The sequence below is a fragment of the Hyposmocoma kahamanoa genome, unplaced genomic scaffold, assembly GCF_003589595.1.
Source record: "Hyposmocoma kahamanoa isolate Upper Pololo Valley unplaced genomic scaffold, ASM358959v1 63, whole genome shotgun sequence".
NCBI lineage: Eukaryota > Metazoa > Arthropoda > Insecta > Lepidoptera > Cosmopterigidae > Hyposmocoma > Hyposmocoma kahamanoa.
The window spans coordinates 11,075,173-11,092,916 of NW_020653851.1; the positions used below are offsets into that span (position 1 = coordinate 11,075,173).

Here is a 17,744-nt window from a genome sequence, read left to right on the forward strand (position 1 = left end):
AATGCATCATATACATATAACGTCTGATTTATATATGTCAACGTAACTTGTCCTTTAGTTTCCATAGTCTAAGGTTTACACTGAGGGATGACCAGCGAATCAGCGCTCGAAGTGCGTTTCGTTTCTGCAAGTACAATTTTGAATTGCGTACTTTCAACTTCGTACGATTTTTCATGTATCGGATAATATATATCGATAGTACATGTACCGATACCGAATGATACGATAATATCAGATTGATTCGATATATTGAGCACTCCTAAGTAGGGCATGGTGTGTACTTAAGCAACGCTGTGTTATAATTTCAACCACAAAGTAAAAAGAGATACTATGTATTATTTAAACCCAGGTTATCAACATGGTCGAGTTTCATACCGAGTAACTACGTTTACTATGCAGGCAAACACATAATGCTTTTGTATGCATGTTGTGATTGAAAATTTGTCTACTAGTGCAAGCATGTGCTGTGCACTCAATGTACTATTAGATTTGTCTTGGTGGATATAAATTACATCACTTCCCTTCTTCCTTCGCAGTGAATTTGTACTTTTAAGGGCCTACACCAATAAAGAGCGTTTAATTAATAAGTGAAAAACCATACCTGCTAGTTTAGGGCTTTGATTTGACAAAATGATTCCCATGCTGTATAAAATAGATGTAAACAAGTGAACGGCCCTTGTAATTAGACCTATTACTGTTATTGCTAGCGCCTACCTGTAATCCGATGCGATATGCACACGGAAGAAAAAAAACAATGGAAGTGCCATATGTCTCGATTACTTTTAGGCTCAACTCACACTTTTTCAACACACACGTTGTAGTTGAAAAACAGGACGAGACGCGACCGACGACACGCGAAGCCGCTCGACCGCATCCAAATGTCGACGCCCGTTTCCATATTTGCATAACACAAATTAGCACCTAAAAAATGAGAAAATAGAGATGCATATACTATAGACGTAAAACTTGGAGCGTCGCGACATTTCGACTCTGTGCCATTGTGAGTTGAGCCTAAGACTTACTTTATTGAAATTTTATTCAACGTGCTGCCATCTTGCGGCCAATAGCTGGACTACGACGAATGACTAACATCCGAATAAATAGAATGTGGTATCTCCTCGACAACAGAGGATCCTTTGCTGGCACTAGTGATGCGCACAGCGGAATTCTTGTGTTATCGATAAGTGATAATAATATTAAAGGATTTTTTTTCTGTACATATCGCGTTTTACTTTGTTTCCGTTTAGTTCGGTGTACAATAGCATTTATTATGTTGGAAACAAAAAGAAAATTACGAGGCAAGTCCTTACGTGTACTTATATCTATTTTAGACTCTCGCGTCTCCCGACTCTCTTTTTATTATTATTATTAGAGTGGCTTCATTCAGGGCCTATGCATCTCCCTCATCACTGTAAGCATTGACTCATCTATGTAATCACCACTAATTACAGGGCAAAGCCAAGGTCTTAATAGAAATAATCAATATATTAATATTTACAAAGCAATACATTGCATTTTATCATATGTATAGTAATTATTATCAAGATACGATTTGCCATGCGGAAAATGAAAATAATTTACAAAATACGAACTAACTATAACATCATTCATCACACGAGCAATAAGAATAGTGATGTGATATAAAGAATTTGTTTGGATTTGTTGGCATACTTATGTTGTTAATGTTGTAATGAATGTGTTGTCGAAGATATAAATGGTTGGATGTCATACTAACATTTATAAAGCCTCTTCCACACATATGAACAGGCTTGTACATAAAATATACGATTCTGTGAAAAAATTGATAAAATCCTATAATACTATAATGTTGATAACTATCAAGAAACTTCTTTATAGAGTATAGAAGTGAAAGATAACGTACTTATTTAACAGTTGCCTTTGAGATAATGTTAGTTTTAGTAAATGATGTATGCAGATATTAAGGTAGCGCGTAATTACAGCTTTTATTGATCAGTTACACGATTAGAGGTCGGATACTCTCCTAATTGATGGCTGGAAATAGTATCGAAGATATTTGTTCCAACAAATTGTCTCAAAATTTTCATTAGAACTTCTTTTTGAAATATCGAGTTCTTAGGTTTTCTCGATTGTTACACATAGGAAATGAAACTATTTTTCCGGATTTAAATCGCGTATATTTGTTTTTTTAAACAAACCGACGTTTCGGGCCCTTTACAGGTCCCATGGTCACGGTTGACTGAAGTGCTACACTCTTCAACCAGTTATGTCTAATATTGATGCAAACCACCCTATTTTTTCACTATAGTTACAATAGTTATTAATTAAATACCTTATTTTTAATTTTACAAAGAAAACATTCCAATTTACGCTATATTAAGTTTTACAAATTATTTTATTGAATGATTTTTTTATTAAGTTCAATTTATTAATAGAAATTAGAATAAACTAAAACACAGTTCTTTTTGAAAATTATTCCCACCAAAGTTTTTGACAAATGTCTAAGCATATGGCATATTTGGCATCCAATTTTGTCGTCCAGTAGCTTCTATCCATTTTTCTTTTCGAAAAGGATCTTGTGGGTATCTGAAAAGATTAAGGTATATTTCAACATAATAATGATACTTTCATCATAATGATACTTTCGCACGATATTTTGTAAGTAATCGACGATGTCATCAACGATTGTGCCTATTGCAAATCTAAAACTCGAACAAAGGCAATATCAACAGTATCGATAATTTTATCGACATATTCTTCTCTCTAAATTCCTAAAATTTTTTTGGTACTAGGGTGGAAAGTTCGAGATGTTTTCGTGTTCTCCAAAAGATAAAATTCAACCATACTGCATTGAGATAGTGTTTTTTTCGTTTCTTACAGTACAAAAAAATCTATTCAATAAACAAAACATTGAAATTTTATTAAAATAAGACTTACCGATGATATGTAATTCCACCACGGGCAATATTTTTGGTGCCGCTTTTTATTTTTGCAGTCCAAAACAGCACGAGACATTTTTTTACGATTTTACAGAATTTGTGCGAAATATTGACACAGCCATACCATACAAAGCTAAAATGGCAGACAGAGCTCACATAGGTCTTAGGAGACCTATGGTTGGCACGCGCATGAGGCTAACTACCCACATCTACTGTATTTTCTGTTCTGTAGATATGCACTTCCGTTCTGCGTCGCGGTCGTAACAGAAAGACAAGGAGGACGGTACGATCATGAAAAGAAGAGCCTTCAAACAACGCTACTAAATTGTGATGATTCAGCTTCATGTTCTTACCGGCCCGCTCACGGCTCACTCACGGGCCAAATACACGATAAAATGCATCTACATACCTAAGTAGGAAATCTTCAAAAATACCTAGGCGTTAAGATGGTGTTTACGCAATGAAAATAAAATTAAAACGGATATCTGTGCTACGCATCAAAGATAAAAGTTTTACAATATTTTGGAACGCCACGAAACAGTTTAACTATAAAAACAAAGTGTACCTACATCTGTGGATGGCTTGCAGGAACCGAAAGATATTGCTATAATAACATAAATTTGCTCGTAACTTTTAAAGTTGACCACTTATCTTTATCTGCAAGTAAATAAAGCGCTTCTTACCGGATTGTAATTGCTAATGTCAATATCAGATATCCAAGGCAATTAGCTAAATAATAGAGGTAAGTTGCCAGGGCACGCTGCGATCGATGGGCCGAGTGTAGAGCAATATGTCTTTGGAGGGAGGTAGGTATACCACATAACAAGTTATGTGTTCTTTTCAACCTATATTTGGAATACACACACCTACTTCATGACCTTATGTAAAGTGTAGTGGACCAAAAATGTAAAACTGGTGACCTGAGATTGGCCGCGAATATAAAGCCATATGTCTCGGTAGTGGGATGGGAAAATTATTTGAACGGCTTCCGCAATTCAAAACTGCTGAGAAATGCGGGGTAATTTAGTTTGTACATACATACATATACTTCACGCCTTTTTCCCATCGGGGTAGGCAGAAACAAGTCTTCCACTTGCTACGATCCTGACACACATTTTTCGCCTCATCAACACGCATCACTGCTTTCATACACGCTAGTCAGTTAAGGGTACTCTTGACCTGGCCCTTCTTTAGGATGGCCTCAATTTGGTCATGATAAGTTCGCCTTGGTCGGCCCATACTAACTTGCCCGCTCACATTCGCCTTATAAATCTGTTTTGTCACTCTTCTTTCATTCATTCTCTCTACATGTCCGAACCATCTAAGCATCCCTTTCTCTATCTTTGTCACTATATCTTCTTCCACGCCGCAACGCTCTCTTATCACACTGTTCCGTAATTTATCTATCAGAGTCACTCCAGCCATACTCCTGAAAGCTCTCATTTCTACTGCATTAATTCTAATTTCATGCTTTTTCTGCCAAATCCAACACTCACTACCATACATAGTTAAGTGTAGGAACCAGCAACCCCCCATGCACAGCCAATCGTGCCTTTTTAGACACTTTCTGGCTGGCCATGAAGGTATGCAAGGCACCAATCACCTGATTCTCTGCGTTCACTCTTCTTTGTCTCTTTCACATTTTTCCATCACACGTAAACAAAGAACCCAAATACACACACTCTTTCACTAACAAGTGAAACCACTTTCTCTCCTTCAATCAATATCGTCATATCTTCCTCTCTTTCAAAAACCATTACTTTCGTGTTGCCAAAATTAATTTTCATCCCTTTCCTTTTAAGAGAACCATGCATAATATTTACCATCTCCTGCAACTCCTCCACTGACGACGCTAATACCACCTGGTCATCGGCGTATAGGAGGCACTTAATGAGTAAACCATTCATTCTCAGCCCACACGTACTCTCTTTCAAAACTTTCAAACAATTGTCCATGATTAGATTGAACAGCCATGGCGACGCTACACATCCCTGTCTAACACCTTTCCCTTTTTTATTTTTCCTTTTGGTTTATCCTAGAAAATAATAATATCTACCATACTCATACACTTGTAAATAATTTATTCATAAGCAAAAATACTTCCCGACTCTCTTTAACGACCTTTCCAGCTTCAACGTTGTCTAACTCTGCAGACTTTAACATCCTCTGAGAGCAGCCAAGACACCTTTAGCGGTCAGAATATCGTCGTTCTCGTGAGTCTGCTTGACTAGCAGTAGCACAGACATTAGATATATGTCTGTGACTAGCAATGAGAAAATCCTTTTCTGCACACCCCTTATGCGCGCGTGCCCATTATACGTAGTGACGATAGTCGATAGTCGTGCTGTTTGAATTGTCGCGGCTTGTATATTTATAGACATATTGTATATTTATAGATATAGTTGACATAATAGTACAACATGATTAACTGTCGTTCACGACTTTATTGACGTTACGAAGACAGACTGTCGTTACAATGGGAAGAGCATGAACGACAGTCGTATGACGATAAATAAAACGTCACGATAAAAATGTGACAGATAATGGCAGCTTCATACGGTTCTGTCGTGCGAACGACAAGGCGGCAGCCATGAACCGATAAATTGTCGTCACGATCCAGTAGTGGTAATAACTAGACACGACAGTCGTTCAACGATAAAGTAAACGTCCACGACGCAGTCACGACAGATAGTCGTGATATGCGACAGTCGTCCAACGCCTTTAGGCTCAATTGCGGCGGAACGCAAACGAAATTCGTTGCGCTAGAACGCGCGCGCCGCCGTAGCGTGGACTGCGCCTTGAGCCTGTAATACGTATGTGTTCAGTTGTGTAGTCTAGATTTTTTACATAAAGATGATGGACTTTAATACTGTTTTAATTCTTATATTTCTGAAGAAAAGTAAAAAAAGAATAAGGAAAAACGAAATTTGGGTTCATACTTAATCGAAAACTTTTTTTATATTGAAATGTGAAACATTTTGCAGTCTCTGTCAGCCTACTTTTTATTACTTTTCTCCACGCATGATTCTTAGAATTTTTGTCGCTAAAGTTTCTAGCTTTGACATTGTACAGGGTCAAGAGCACGTCAAGCTTGACATTTAAGACTTAAATCCAACTCTATGCCGCTTACGATAAGAACGGTTCAAAGTACAAAGTGTCAATCTTACTTACTGTCACAGTACGTACACAACCTATGTCGACGACATTTTGACGTCGTCGCACTGTGCCTGCCCTCGCACCACTTCCCGCGGTTTCGCCACGCGTTACCGACGACATCGGCTGCAATATTCTCGGGAATGCGTGGGGCATCTGCGCGCGAGAATTCCGCGGAAAAAGCGAGATCGTTATAAAAATTTGCTTCCATCCTTCGGTCGCACAGTGATAGGCTTCCTGCACTATCTATATGTATTAGTGATGCAACAGACTTCTGCTTCCGTAACTGCGGAAGTTCCGCATACTTTTTCACCTGTTTCTGTTTCTGCTTCCGCAATTTTTGCAACGGAACTTTAATGGGAATTTTAGAGCGTTCACAATGGATGTGGAGATGGAGCGCGCAAATTGCTTGGTGGTGGGGCGTGCGTTTTTTATCAGTTTTGTGTTGTGCAAAGTGCAAATTATGAAACCAAAAACAAGTCCTATTTGGAACTATTTCGTTAATATTACACTTACACTTCCGTTAGCGAATCCGCTTCCGCTAAAATTTGCTTTTGACATCTGTTTCCGTTATGACACTTCCGTTGCATCACTAATCTATATAATGTATCTTGATACACCCTTTTCTAATGAAAATGTAAAAGTGTAATCACTCAATATAATTCCTAATAATAATAGTTATTATTATTATTTAACTTGCTCATTTATAACTGATCAAATTTTTATAATTTTCTATTAATTTTAATCCCTTCAGTACAATCATAACAAAAGTGTGCGAAAACGGATTCACCATTTGGACAAGTTGACCGATCTGGAAAGTAGACGAAATGGGAAATGAACGAATCGGGAAAAACAAGTGGGCCGATCGGAAAGTAGACGAATAGTGAAAATGGACAGACGGGAAGGGAATTCAATTTATTCTACTTTTGAATATGAATATCATGAAAACTATTTTTATTTAAAATTGTAATTTAGATACATTATCACAAATTATTACTTTAGATATTGCAATGTTTAGCAACTAATTAAATTAAATATAAAGAAATACATACAAATACTACATACAAACATTACTTCTAACATAGCAAGATATTGTAGGTAAGGACTCAATTATTTGTGCTTGTAATCGTTTTTTATGACAAAATCGTTTCCTTCTGTTTCTATTTTCTCATACATCCATTTTCTATTTACTCTGAAAAATAAAAAAACGCTTTTGCTACATTAGTTGCATAATCGCACCCCTCATGGAAGAATGGCGCAAGTGGAATTACGTCAAACATGTTTATTGCTCCATTAGACAGAAAAACATAACCCACTTTACGCATATACCCCAATTGAAGAGGATGTGGGTTATATTTTTCTATATCTAATGGAACAATAAGCATGACATAATTCCATTTATGCCATTCTTCCATGAGGGGTGAAAAATTTTTTAGGGGTGAGAAAACATTATTTTCTCAGTTTTAAGTTTTTGTCAGGTTTTCAGGCACCCTTTTAACTGACAGGAGTTATACCTTTCCTTTAAATTAATTTTTAATTCAATTTAATTTATGCTATTACTTTATTTTGTTATATATATTTTAAGTATAACCAGCAATAATAATAACACAAGAGTTTGATAAGAAATCAGCAAAGGCAGGGAGTAGTGGAGGATTTTACGAGAACTGTGCCCAGCAATTGGGGCACAATATGTTCATTAAAAAAACTAACAATTACTACAGTAGCATATTTTGAAGTTTTATAATTGTAATTAAATACATAACTGTTCTGATTTGATTTAATCTGGCTTTTTGCCTTATATTTAATCATTCTGGGATTTTAGAGGGACATTATGCACATGATGTGTGGTACTTGCAGTTAAGGTAAATATTCTCTACCTGTTTTCAATCTCTGAAAACCATGTTAGAGTAATCTTAACCTAACTTACAGAGAGCTACAGAATTATACAGGTAGGTTTCACATTACCTCATTCAAGAATTAAAGTACCTAATAACTATAATCTGGTCTTACATGCACGTGAAATTAATAATTTAATTATTTGACATCGCGGAAAATTTTACCTGCATTCATGGCCGCATTTAGTAGAATTACACTTAGGACATGGGAAATGGCATCCAGCGCAAGAGTCATCTAAACAATCACATAGATCTTTGCCAGTCGCAGTTATGTGACCACGCTCATTATAGATATTTTTATTTCTGCGGCTGGAAGCATAAGCAAAGAAATATATTTTCGTATTGAATCAATTGTAAAAACAATACAATTTGATAAAGTTTTTATGGAAAGAACCTCACTTCATAAAGTAACTTCTACGACTGAGTTTACGGCGCTCCCTAGCTGAAGTTTCCGGATTGAAGTTATCTAGGAAATGCATTTTCTTATTTTGTTTTGTAATTAAAAGTAAACAAGCGTACCGGCTGCACGAACGGACAAATCAATCTTCTTTACTATTTACTAATGAAATTGATTGATGGGATTGATGCTTGCATGTAGTAATGGCACAGAACACAATCAAACAATACTTCTACCCTAGCTATACACACAGCACAAACCAACGTAGTGATTAGATCCTCCTTGGCACATTGGCACAAACTACAATTTTTTTCTTTCTTTTTTTTGTACTGTTTTTTCTAATTTCCATTGGAAAAGGCAAAGGCACTAATGCGTCATACAGCCAAGCCTGGGGGTCGCATTCCAGAACTTTACTCAATGTTCAAGTCAGAACTTGCTAAGTAGGATTTCAAGCATACTTTTTATTTCAGAACATTACTCAAGCGTACAATCTGTAATCGGAGTTCACCTGACAATTGTCAGAGGAAGTAACAGCTTGCGTCTCAATTTTAGAACAATGCTTGAGATTCGTTTCAGGTTTATGCCGCGTTCTTACATTCGTGCGATAGGCGATGCGAATAGCGATGCGATGCACGACACGCACGTGTAAACAGTCACTTCGCTATAGCGAAGTTAGGCAGGAGTAGTGTCGCGAAGTTAGATACGACAGGCGACGCGAAGTTACTTTTTTTTCTTATTTCCTGGCACTATGGCATCCAGCCGTTGGTCATAAGCAGTTTCGATTGAGTTGCCAATTTTTGATAATTATTCCAATACTTTCTTCCTTCTTGAGACTCATTGTCGTCGCAGTTGTTGTTGTTGTGGAACTTTGATGTGGGGTTTTGGATATTAATAGGAATTTAAAAACGGGAAAAGGAAATCGCAGAATAAAAATAAAAGCAAACGGAATTTTGGTACGGTGATTAACAAGATAGGGTAGGTAGTATATTATAGGTAAATCTAAACAATGAAGGATAGAAATTATGAAATGGAAATGAGATGGTAATAGTTCAAAATAATGTTAAGTGGATAAATAATAATCTAAATTTTAATAACATTGTTCCTTATGAACTGAGCCAATGCATTATAAACAGTTATTCGCAGTGTTGCCACTGTAGCCAGTTTTTAGCTATACATATAGATTTATTCAGATTTACGAAATTATTAGGTACAAAACAAAATATTAGATAGTTAAATCTTTTAGCTCTTTTCGTAAGAAAAGTAAAAAATTGGAAAAAATATCACAAGATGATAAGAATTTGATTGATATTGATGATAATTATTTTTTCGATTTATAATTTGTAAAATTAAGAAAAATATGTATTTAAAAACGCAATCCCATAATTATATTTTTGTTCAGCCACTTTAGGCAATTTTACCCAGAATTAATTTCTTGGAATCTAGTAACTTTTTTACTTAAAGTTTAACTACTTCCTCCTTGGGCAACGTGGCAACACTACTTATTCAAAAAGTTTACAAATTACAACCAACGTGAGCTACTACAATTTCTTGAAAACAAGTCTCTATACACTATGTATACAGATGGTTCAAAGACTGAAGATACTGCAACTTCGGCATTTTATGACCCACAGGTTAAATTATCTAAATGCTTTAAGATTAACAACTATTGTAGTATTTTTCACAGCGGAGTGTTATGCCATTTTCCAAACATTACTTTACGTAAATATTCTCGAAGTTGTTAATATAATTATCTTTACTGATTCTCAAAGTGTATTGGCTGCACTCAATAACAAACAACATAAATATAATTTGTGTTATATAGTATATAATATAAAACAATTGGTATATGACATGTATAGTAGAGGTAAAAATATAACATATAAGGCGGGTACCTTCACATTCTGATATTACTGGGAATGAACAAGCTCGTGGAGCCGCACGAAGAACAGCAGATGAATAACATTCCTCTTGCTTGAAAGTACCATACACTGACTTCCACGCCCAGTTCATGTTGTCACTGAAATCCTTATGGATGGAGTATTGGAAGAAAGCGACTGAAATAAAAGCAAAGTGGTACACCAGCCTACAAATGAGCCCGAGACATCAAAACATCGACATTTTTTAATGTTCTAGTTCGATTTTATGAAACTTAATCGTATTTGTTAACTTTCAGTTTAATTTCCATGTGTAACTGACTACACCTAAATAATTTTACATTAGCAACATTGGATACAAATTCACTAAAAATACAAGCTTAGCCGAAAATAACACGATATAGCTCAAAACAACACGAGTAATTTAAAAACAATTATAAAACCACAAACAGATGAGATAATCGACTTTATGTTTTCGAGGTGTCCCATCACTAAATATTTTTTTCCATGAGATATGACTTCATCGTGTCGGTTTTCGGAATTGCAACTAGATTGGGGATTTTATGGAGATTGGCGCTATGTGGGGAAAATGTGGGGATTCTATTTTATCATTTTGTTTAATCTATCGACTGGTGATGCATCGCTAGTTTGATCGTTGCTGTTAGGAACACTTTTTTTTTTTCAAATACTGATTAATGTTAAACATCGAGAATATAATCAGAAATAGAGACGAAATGTCATTTACTTTGAAAACTATTCTGCCTCATGCCTTATCATTACTGTGACAACTGCGCTCCGATTGGCTAGCCCGAGTTCGAAACAATTGATGTGTCGTCAATGGATGTCGTCAACTGTTTCACTTCAAAACGACCAATTAACTTGAGCTTTGCTATAATGGACGGAAATTGCAAAATTACATATTTAATATTTAATTACCGATGAAATGTGATTCCGTTTGTTTTGTAATTAGATGTTTTGCTGTTTTTCCCACACCACCGAATAGAACAGCACGGCATGGCATTGTTAGAGATATTATCTTTATTACAATAAATACAGAATACTTTTTGGAATATACGGAGACGTAAACACAGGTCAGTAGTAGGCCTGTCTATATTTCAGTGCAAACGAGAGTTGATACTTATAAGAGCTGTATCGCTAATGTGTTACCAGGAATGTATGGCCCTTATTTCGTCTCTATTTCTGGTTATTATATTCGATGATGTTGAATCTCATTAAAATAAATAAACGGTTACAGATCAGCTAATTTTATAATTTGCTTTAAATTTTGAATTCTGTTTACATTCACAGCAAACGTTACAGATGGTTACATTACATTTTGAGTTTCTTAATTCTTGTTATATGTTAAAGCGTGTATTTGTAATAGATAACGAAAACTAAAGATGTGAGGAGTATGAACTTTGCTCGTCCCAAATTTGGGGATGTTAACCGTAATTTTTGGGGATTTTGAACAATTGGCATTGGTTAAGAATAATAACGCATAGAATGATAATTTCATATCAAACGAACTGTCACAAGTGAGGCAAAAACCAAATTCATGTAGGCGTAAGCAACTTGTATCTATATACGCTCGTCGGCACGCACACAAATATACAAATAATGATACCATGGAATAACATTTCCCTCAAAAGTGGGAAAATTGTATCTTGCGTAATTCATCATTAAGTTAAAGGTGCCTACAGATACGCTCGGTTTTGTCGATCGTTACTGTCGATCGACAATGTCGGACGATGACGGACACGACTTTTAAAATAAATTGCAATATGGGAGTCATTTTCGAGGTATTCGAGGTGCTCATTACGAATATGGCACTCATTTCTAAATCCAAGATGGCGGGCACGATTTTTCGAATAATTGCAAGTTGGGTATCGTTTTCAATGTATTTGGGGGTGCTCATTACAAATATAGCATTTATTTCTACATCCAAGATGGCGGACACGAGTTTTTAAATAAATGCAATATGGGTATCATTTTCGAGGTATTTGGGGGTGCTCATTACAAATATGGCACTTATTTCTAAATCCAAGATGGCGGGCACGATTTTTCCAAAAAATGCTATATGGGTATCATTTTCGAGGTATTTGGGAATGCTCAATGTGAATATGGCACTATTTGTAAATCCAAGATGGCGGGCACGATTTTTCAAATAATGGCAAGTTGGGTATCGTTTTCGAGGTATTTTGGGGTGCTCATTACGAATATTGCTTTTGTTTGAACTGTCATGTCTGCTGTCTTAGATTTAGAAATGAGTGCCATATTCGTATTGAACATCCCCAAATATCTCGAAAAGGATACCCATATGGCATTTTTTGAAAAATCGTGTCCGCCATCTTGGGTTTACAAATAAGTGCTATATTCGTAATGAGCACCCCCAAATATCTCGAAAATGATTCCCAACTTGCCATTATTTGAAAAATCGCGCCCGCCATCTTGGATTTAGAAATTAGTGCCATATTCATAATGAGCATCCCCAAATACCTCGAAAAGGATACCCATATTGCATTTTTTTAAATTGTGTCCACCATCTTGGACTTAGAAATAAGTACTATATTCGTAATGAACATCCCCATATACCCCGTAAACGATAGCCAGAATCAAAATCAAAATAATCTTTATTTCATAGGTAAGCATTATTACACTAGAAATCGTCACATTGGTTAAACTCTACCGCTCATTCGTAAGGCAGATGCCCCCGAGAAGTATGAGCAAGAAACTCTAGGGGTTGCTGTTTGTAAACAACATTTGTACGCATTTGACTTGCAGAAATGGAAGTCAAATGCACACTTACATTAGAATAAAAAAAAATCTGCAGCTGTCGCGATATTGCCTATTCTCAAAAAATTACGTAATATAATTATTTTCAAACAGAATAGCAAAATTGGGAGAAAGAAATCCGCTACTTTGCAACATTTTCGTGTCTTGTTGCAACGAAATTAACTTTCGGTTTTAGTGAATATTTATATAAAAATACAAGTTGAAACGCATTACTTCCTTGTGGAATGTGATGTTAGTGTCTATTTTATGTTTGCCTGTTCTATTTTTACACCCATTTACCGCACATTTCGTCATTATTAGCAAAAATTTTTGAGCTGTTCGCGGAGCAATTTGACCTTGAGCACTGACAGCCCACCCGCTCGTGTAGGCCCTTTGGGAAGCCTCTAACTTGCCTCACTTAGCGTGTGCGGGCTAGGTTTCTATGCGTTATTATTCTAAGTTTGGTTTATTCACTCTTCGTCAACAATTCGTTCAATCGGTAATGTAATAATAATAAGCAAATTAATTTACTTACTTCCATTTTTATTGACCTGACATTTGTAAACAAAGAAATCATGATCGAACTAGTTAATGCGAAACGTAGACGGCTTATTAAATTGTTTCTGTAATAATTAGAAAGCAACACGTAACAACATTAGCCAAGACGTATCCCTTTGTAAAGCACATTACATAAATAATACACCGAATTCAGTTTCATTAAGTTTTAAGTCAAGTAGAACAAAAATTATCCTATTAATGTCATATAATTATTAATTATGATAAAATTAAATAGAATTCGTTTAATAATTTGGAGTATTTTCGATTCAAATTAATATTTTTCTTCTACAACCATTTGGTTGGATCAGCGGATCGCAGCTCGTCCATCGCATCTCAGTTGCTGTTCGTACCAGTAGCTCTACACCGTTTTCTACACCACTCTCGCACACATTTCAGAGCTGCGCTAAGCGAGGCTAGGAAAATAAAATAATTTTATTACAACAGATCCATATCTATTTCATTAAAATGATTATTATTTATATCTCCTGACTGATCTTGTGACTAACGAGTTCTTGACATAGTTTGTGGAGTGAAATGATGAAATGGCACATGAAATAGGCTTGTGTAGTATAACTTTAACACCTTAAACTTCCATGTCTGAGGGGAGGCAGGTGCTTCAACAGTGGGGAACTTGAAATAAATAGACTGATGATGATAATGACGAATAATTACTAATTAATTTTGCACTTAATAACTTACGTTTTCCACTTCTTCAATTCTGAGAAAATATAGTTATTGTATTCTTTTGGGCGGTCTAATCCAAAGGCCCTTGTAGTATTGTTTCGTGTAGAACACGATATTACCTAGATATCGTTGTGTAAAACAATAATGGATTCAAGCGTTTTCTCTGAATTTTGACCTCTTTTTCACAAAGATTTACTTTCCACAGTCAACGCACCAAAACTGTCAATTTTCACTTGAAGTTGTCGGACATTTCTTTTACTAAAATGTTTGAAAATATCGAAAAATTTGATAACATTTATTATCGCAAAGGTTCTATTCTATTTTTTTAAAAAGAAGGATGGCTTCTCTTTTATAATTTTGCCAATGTCTAGTCAGTCATGGGAGCTACACTTTTATTTATTTTCCAATGTTTAAGCATTTAACACTGCTCTTTACTCTATTCCAATTCTGAAACAATACAACACGACACAATATAGGTACCATCACCATTAATAATATAAATAAAATAAAAATAAATAGTGTTATAATTTAAGTTTGTTAATACTAATAAAATCAGTAATTAATTTCAGTAGGGTATTTGAAAAGACATATAGCAGAAACTGGAAATTTACGGGACGCGGAATGGACGGTGGAAGACTATCGTAGATGGAACAAGTTCTGGAAGGGCAGCTGAAAAATATATGGTCTGAGGTACCTTCATCTAGGCCACATTCACAAATTGAGTTATCCCGTATTCTAAGTTTTGCCAGATGGACCGGGGTGCAGGCATGACCAAGGTGAAGTCGGCATATCGTAGAAGTTACAGATTTACTGAATCCTTTAAGGTTAAAAAACCAAGGTTTTTTGGGGATACTTATTTGGATGTGAGCATAGTACTTGCCCTTGATAAGCTTGATTTTATTCCACTCATTGCTCCATGAGGAAAACATATCATTGGTAGCTAAAGGCAGGAGGTCATAGGTAAATATCCTATAATGATTAAGGTAACCTGTTTGGATAGCGTTTTTCGCCAATATGTCTACGGTTTCATTGCCTTGGATCCCGCTATGACCTGGAATCCACGCCAATACAACCTGAATGTTATTACTATGGCATTGATACAAGACCTCCTTGATCTTCAGGATATTATGGAATTTACTTTTACCAACAAATTGGTTTGCCAGAATAGCCTGTAAACAGCTTTTTGAGTCTGAAAAAATTATACTTTTGTTCAGTTTGTGAGATACCATAACTGAGAGCTTCAAGTAGGGCAGTAGATTCTCCGGTGAATATTGATGCCTGAGATGGGCATTTACAGTTCAGAATAATTTCATATTTTGGGATCCATACAGCCGCACCGACACAACCATCAGCAGCCAGCTTGGAGGCATCCGTATACATAGTCAACCAGCCCTGCCAGTCCTTAGCCAAGGCCTTATTAAACTGTCTGTCTGCAGCAGGGGAATCTTTGTAAATACCAAAGTCCAAGATTATCTCAGGTTTAAATATTATTACATCATAAAGACAAGAAAAAAGGGGATTTTTAGCGCATTGAAAAACGGGAGAATTGATTTTGATAAATTTGTGGTAACTTTTAAGAATGCAGGGTATATCTTTGATTTGCCAATATTTAGAAGATCTACGAGTAGTTAGATCAGACAGTTCGTGAAGCTTGGCCAGAAGAAGGTGAGGAGATAGTTGCGCCACCTTGTACAAAAATCTATCAGCGAGAAACTGCCTTCTTAAAAAGAGAGGGGGTTCCACACACTCAACCTGGAGAGCATTTATTGGTGTAGACTTCATGGCTCCAATGATGAGACGGACACACTTTGATTGGATTTTGTCCCACAAATTGAGGGCAGTTTTATGACACGGTTCCAATAAAAACGAGCCGTAGTCAAAGTGACTACGGATTATGGCATTGTACAATATTTTTTGACAGAATGGGTGGGAACCCCACCAAGTGCCTGACAGGGAGCGGAGAATATTAATGTTAGTCTCACACTTTTTGGCAATAAAGTTTAAATGAGGGACGCCCGTCAATTTGGAATCTAGTATGAGCCCCAGAAATTTGAAATTGTCAAAGATTGTTATACGCTGGTCTAGGATATTGACTGGAACTTGTGGGGTAAACTTTTTCCGGGAAAAAACGACTACACCACTTTTAGGGGCAGACAAAGAAAGACCATCATCAGTTAGCCAATCGCCTAAGTACTGTAAGGCAGTATTCAGACGGAAACCGATGTCATCCAGTGACGAGCCGTGGGCATATATAGTCAGATCATCAGCATATTGGAGGATACTACAAAAACTGTTCACTGATCTCTCCAGATCATACGTATAAATATTGTACAGCAAAGGACTGAGAACAGATCCTTGCGGAAGGCCCTTCCAGACGTTCCTTGATGCGACAAAGTTTCCTTGGAAACGAAACAAGCATGTCCTACACGAGAAGAGATTAAAAATGAAATTGGTCAATCTTACCGGGATGCTCAGCTGATGCATTTTTTGCCTGAGCAGGGGAAGAATCACACTATCATAAGCAGCGGAAATATCCAAGAAAACACCAATCATAGACTCATTCTTTGAGAAGGCCAGGCGAATATCAGAGACCAGGAGGCTTATGCTATCCATAGTGCCGCTACCCTTCCTAAAACCAAACTGGCTTTTAGCAAAAATATCTCTATTTTCCAAGAACCACTCCAACCGATTTTTAATAAGATGCTCCATGATTTTCGCTAGGGTAGAGGATAAAGCGATGGGACGATAGTTGGAAGAGTCTGTAGCATTTTTGCCTGGTTTCAGAATAGGGATAACCACATGCGTCTTCCATTCCTCCGGAGGACACCCTGAGAGGAATATGGAGTTAATAATTTCTAAAAATGTTATCTTAGCAGAAGTCCTCGCATTTTTCAAGAAGGAATATGGTATTCCATCTACTCCTGGGGAGGAGTCCTTAACTTAAGGTTTTTTTTTTCTTCTTTCCATAAAGGAAAAGGCAAAGGTTTTACACCATACAGCCAAGTCTTGGTACATTAAGTCTTTTGAGCCATGTCTTCGTTTAATTATGTTTCTGTAAATATGGCCGCCACAAAGGGGATAGGCAATTTGAGGCGGCGTGCTTGGATTGGCTCGGGATTCCTTAGAACGGGCAGATACGGGTATTTTAGTTCGAGATTCGTATAATTTCGCGTTTTAATCTTCGATGAAGGCACAATAGCACTATCCTATTCCACTTTAAACTAGATTTCACAAAATAATTGAAAGTCAAAATAAAAACGACACTTTTCCCTCCAAAAGGCCCAGAGCGAATCGCTTGATTAGAGCTCAATTTGAGCTTCATTGTGAACATGACCCATTTCTTTTCGTGAACTGTCAGACAGTTCCCACCAATAGGAATACAGATCACGGAGCCAATCAGAGGCCGTATGCATCGGATTCTTGTGTCGCGCATTCCTGGGGTATGCCTGGTAGATATGGGGAATAGCGTTACATTTCTATCGCCGTGACCGTC

General features: G+C 36.5%; 1 protein-coding gene across 1 annotated transcript; it reads right to left on the reverse strand.

Annotated features, from left to right (window-relative positions):
- Positions 1–6,950: 6,950 nt before the first annotated feature.
- Positions 6,951–8,654, reverse strand: LOC113230495 (ARL14 effector protein). The gene is made up of 3 exons (XM_026464452.1): positions 8,366–8,654; positions 8,132–8,275; positions 6,951–7,263 (listed from the first exon to the last, which is right to left on the reverse strand). The coding sequence occupies exons 1-3, from the start codon at positions 8,443–8,445 to the stop codon at positions 7,182–7,184; spliced, it is 306 nt and encodes a 101-aa protein (XP_026320237.1). The 5' UTR covers positions 8,446–8,654; the 3' UTR covers positions 6,951–7,181.
- Between the last annotated feature and the right edge of the window lie 9,090 nt (positions 8,655–17,744).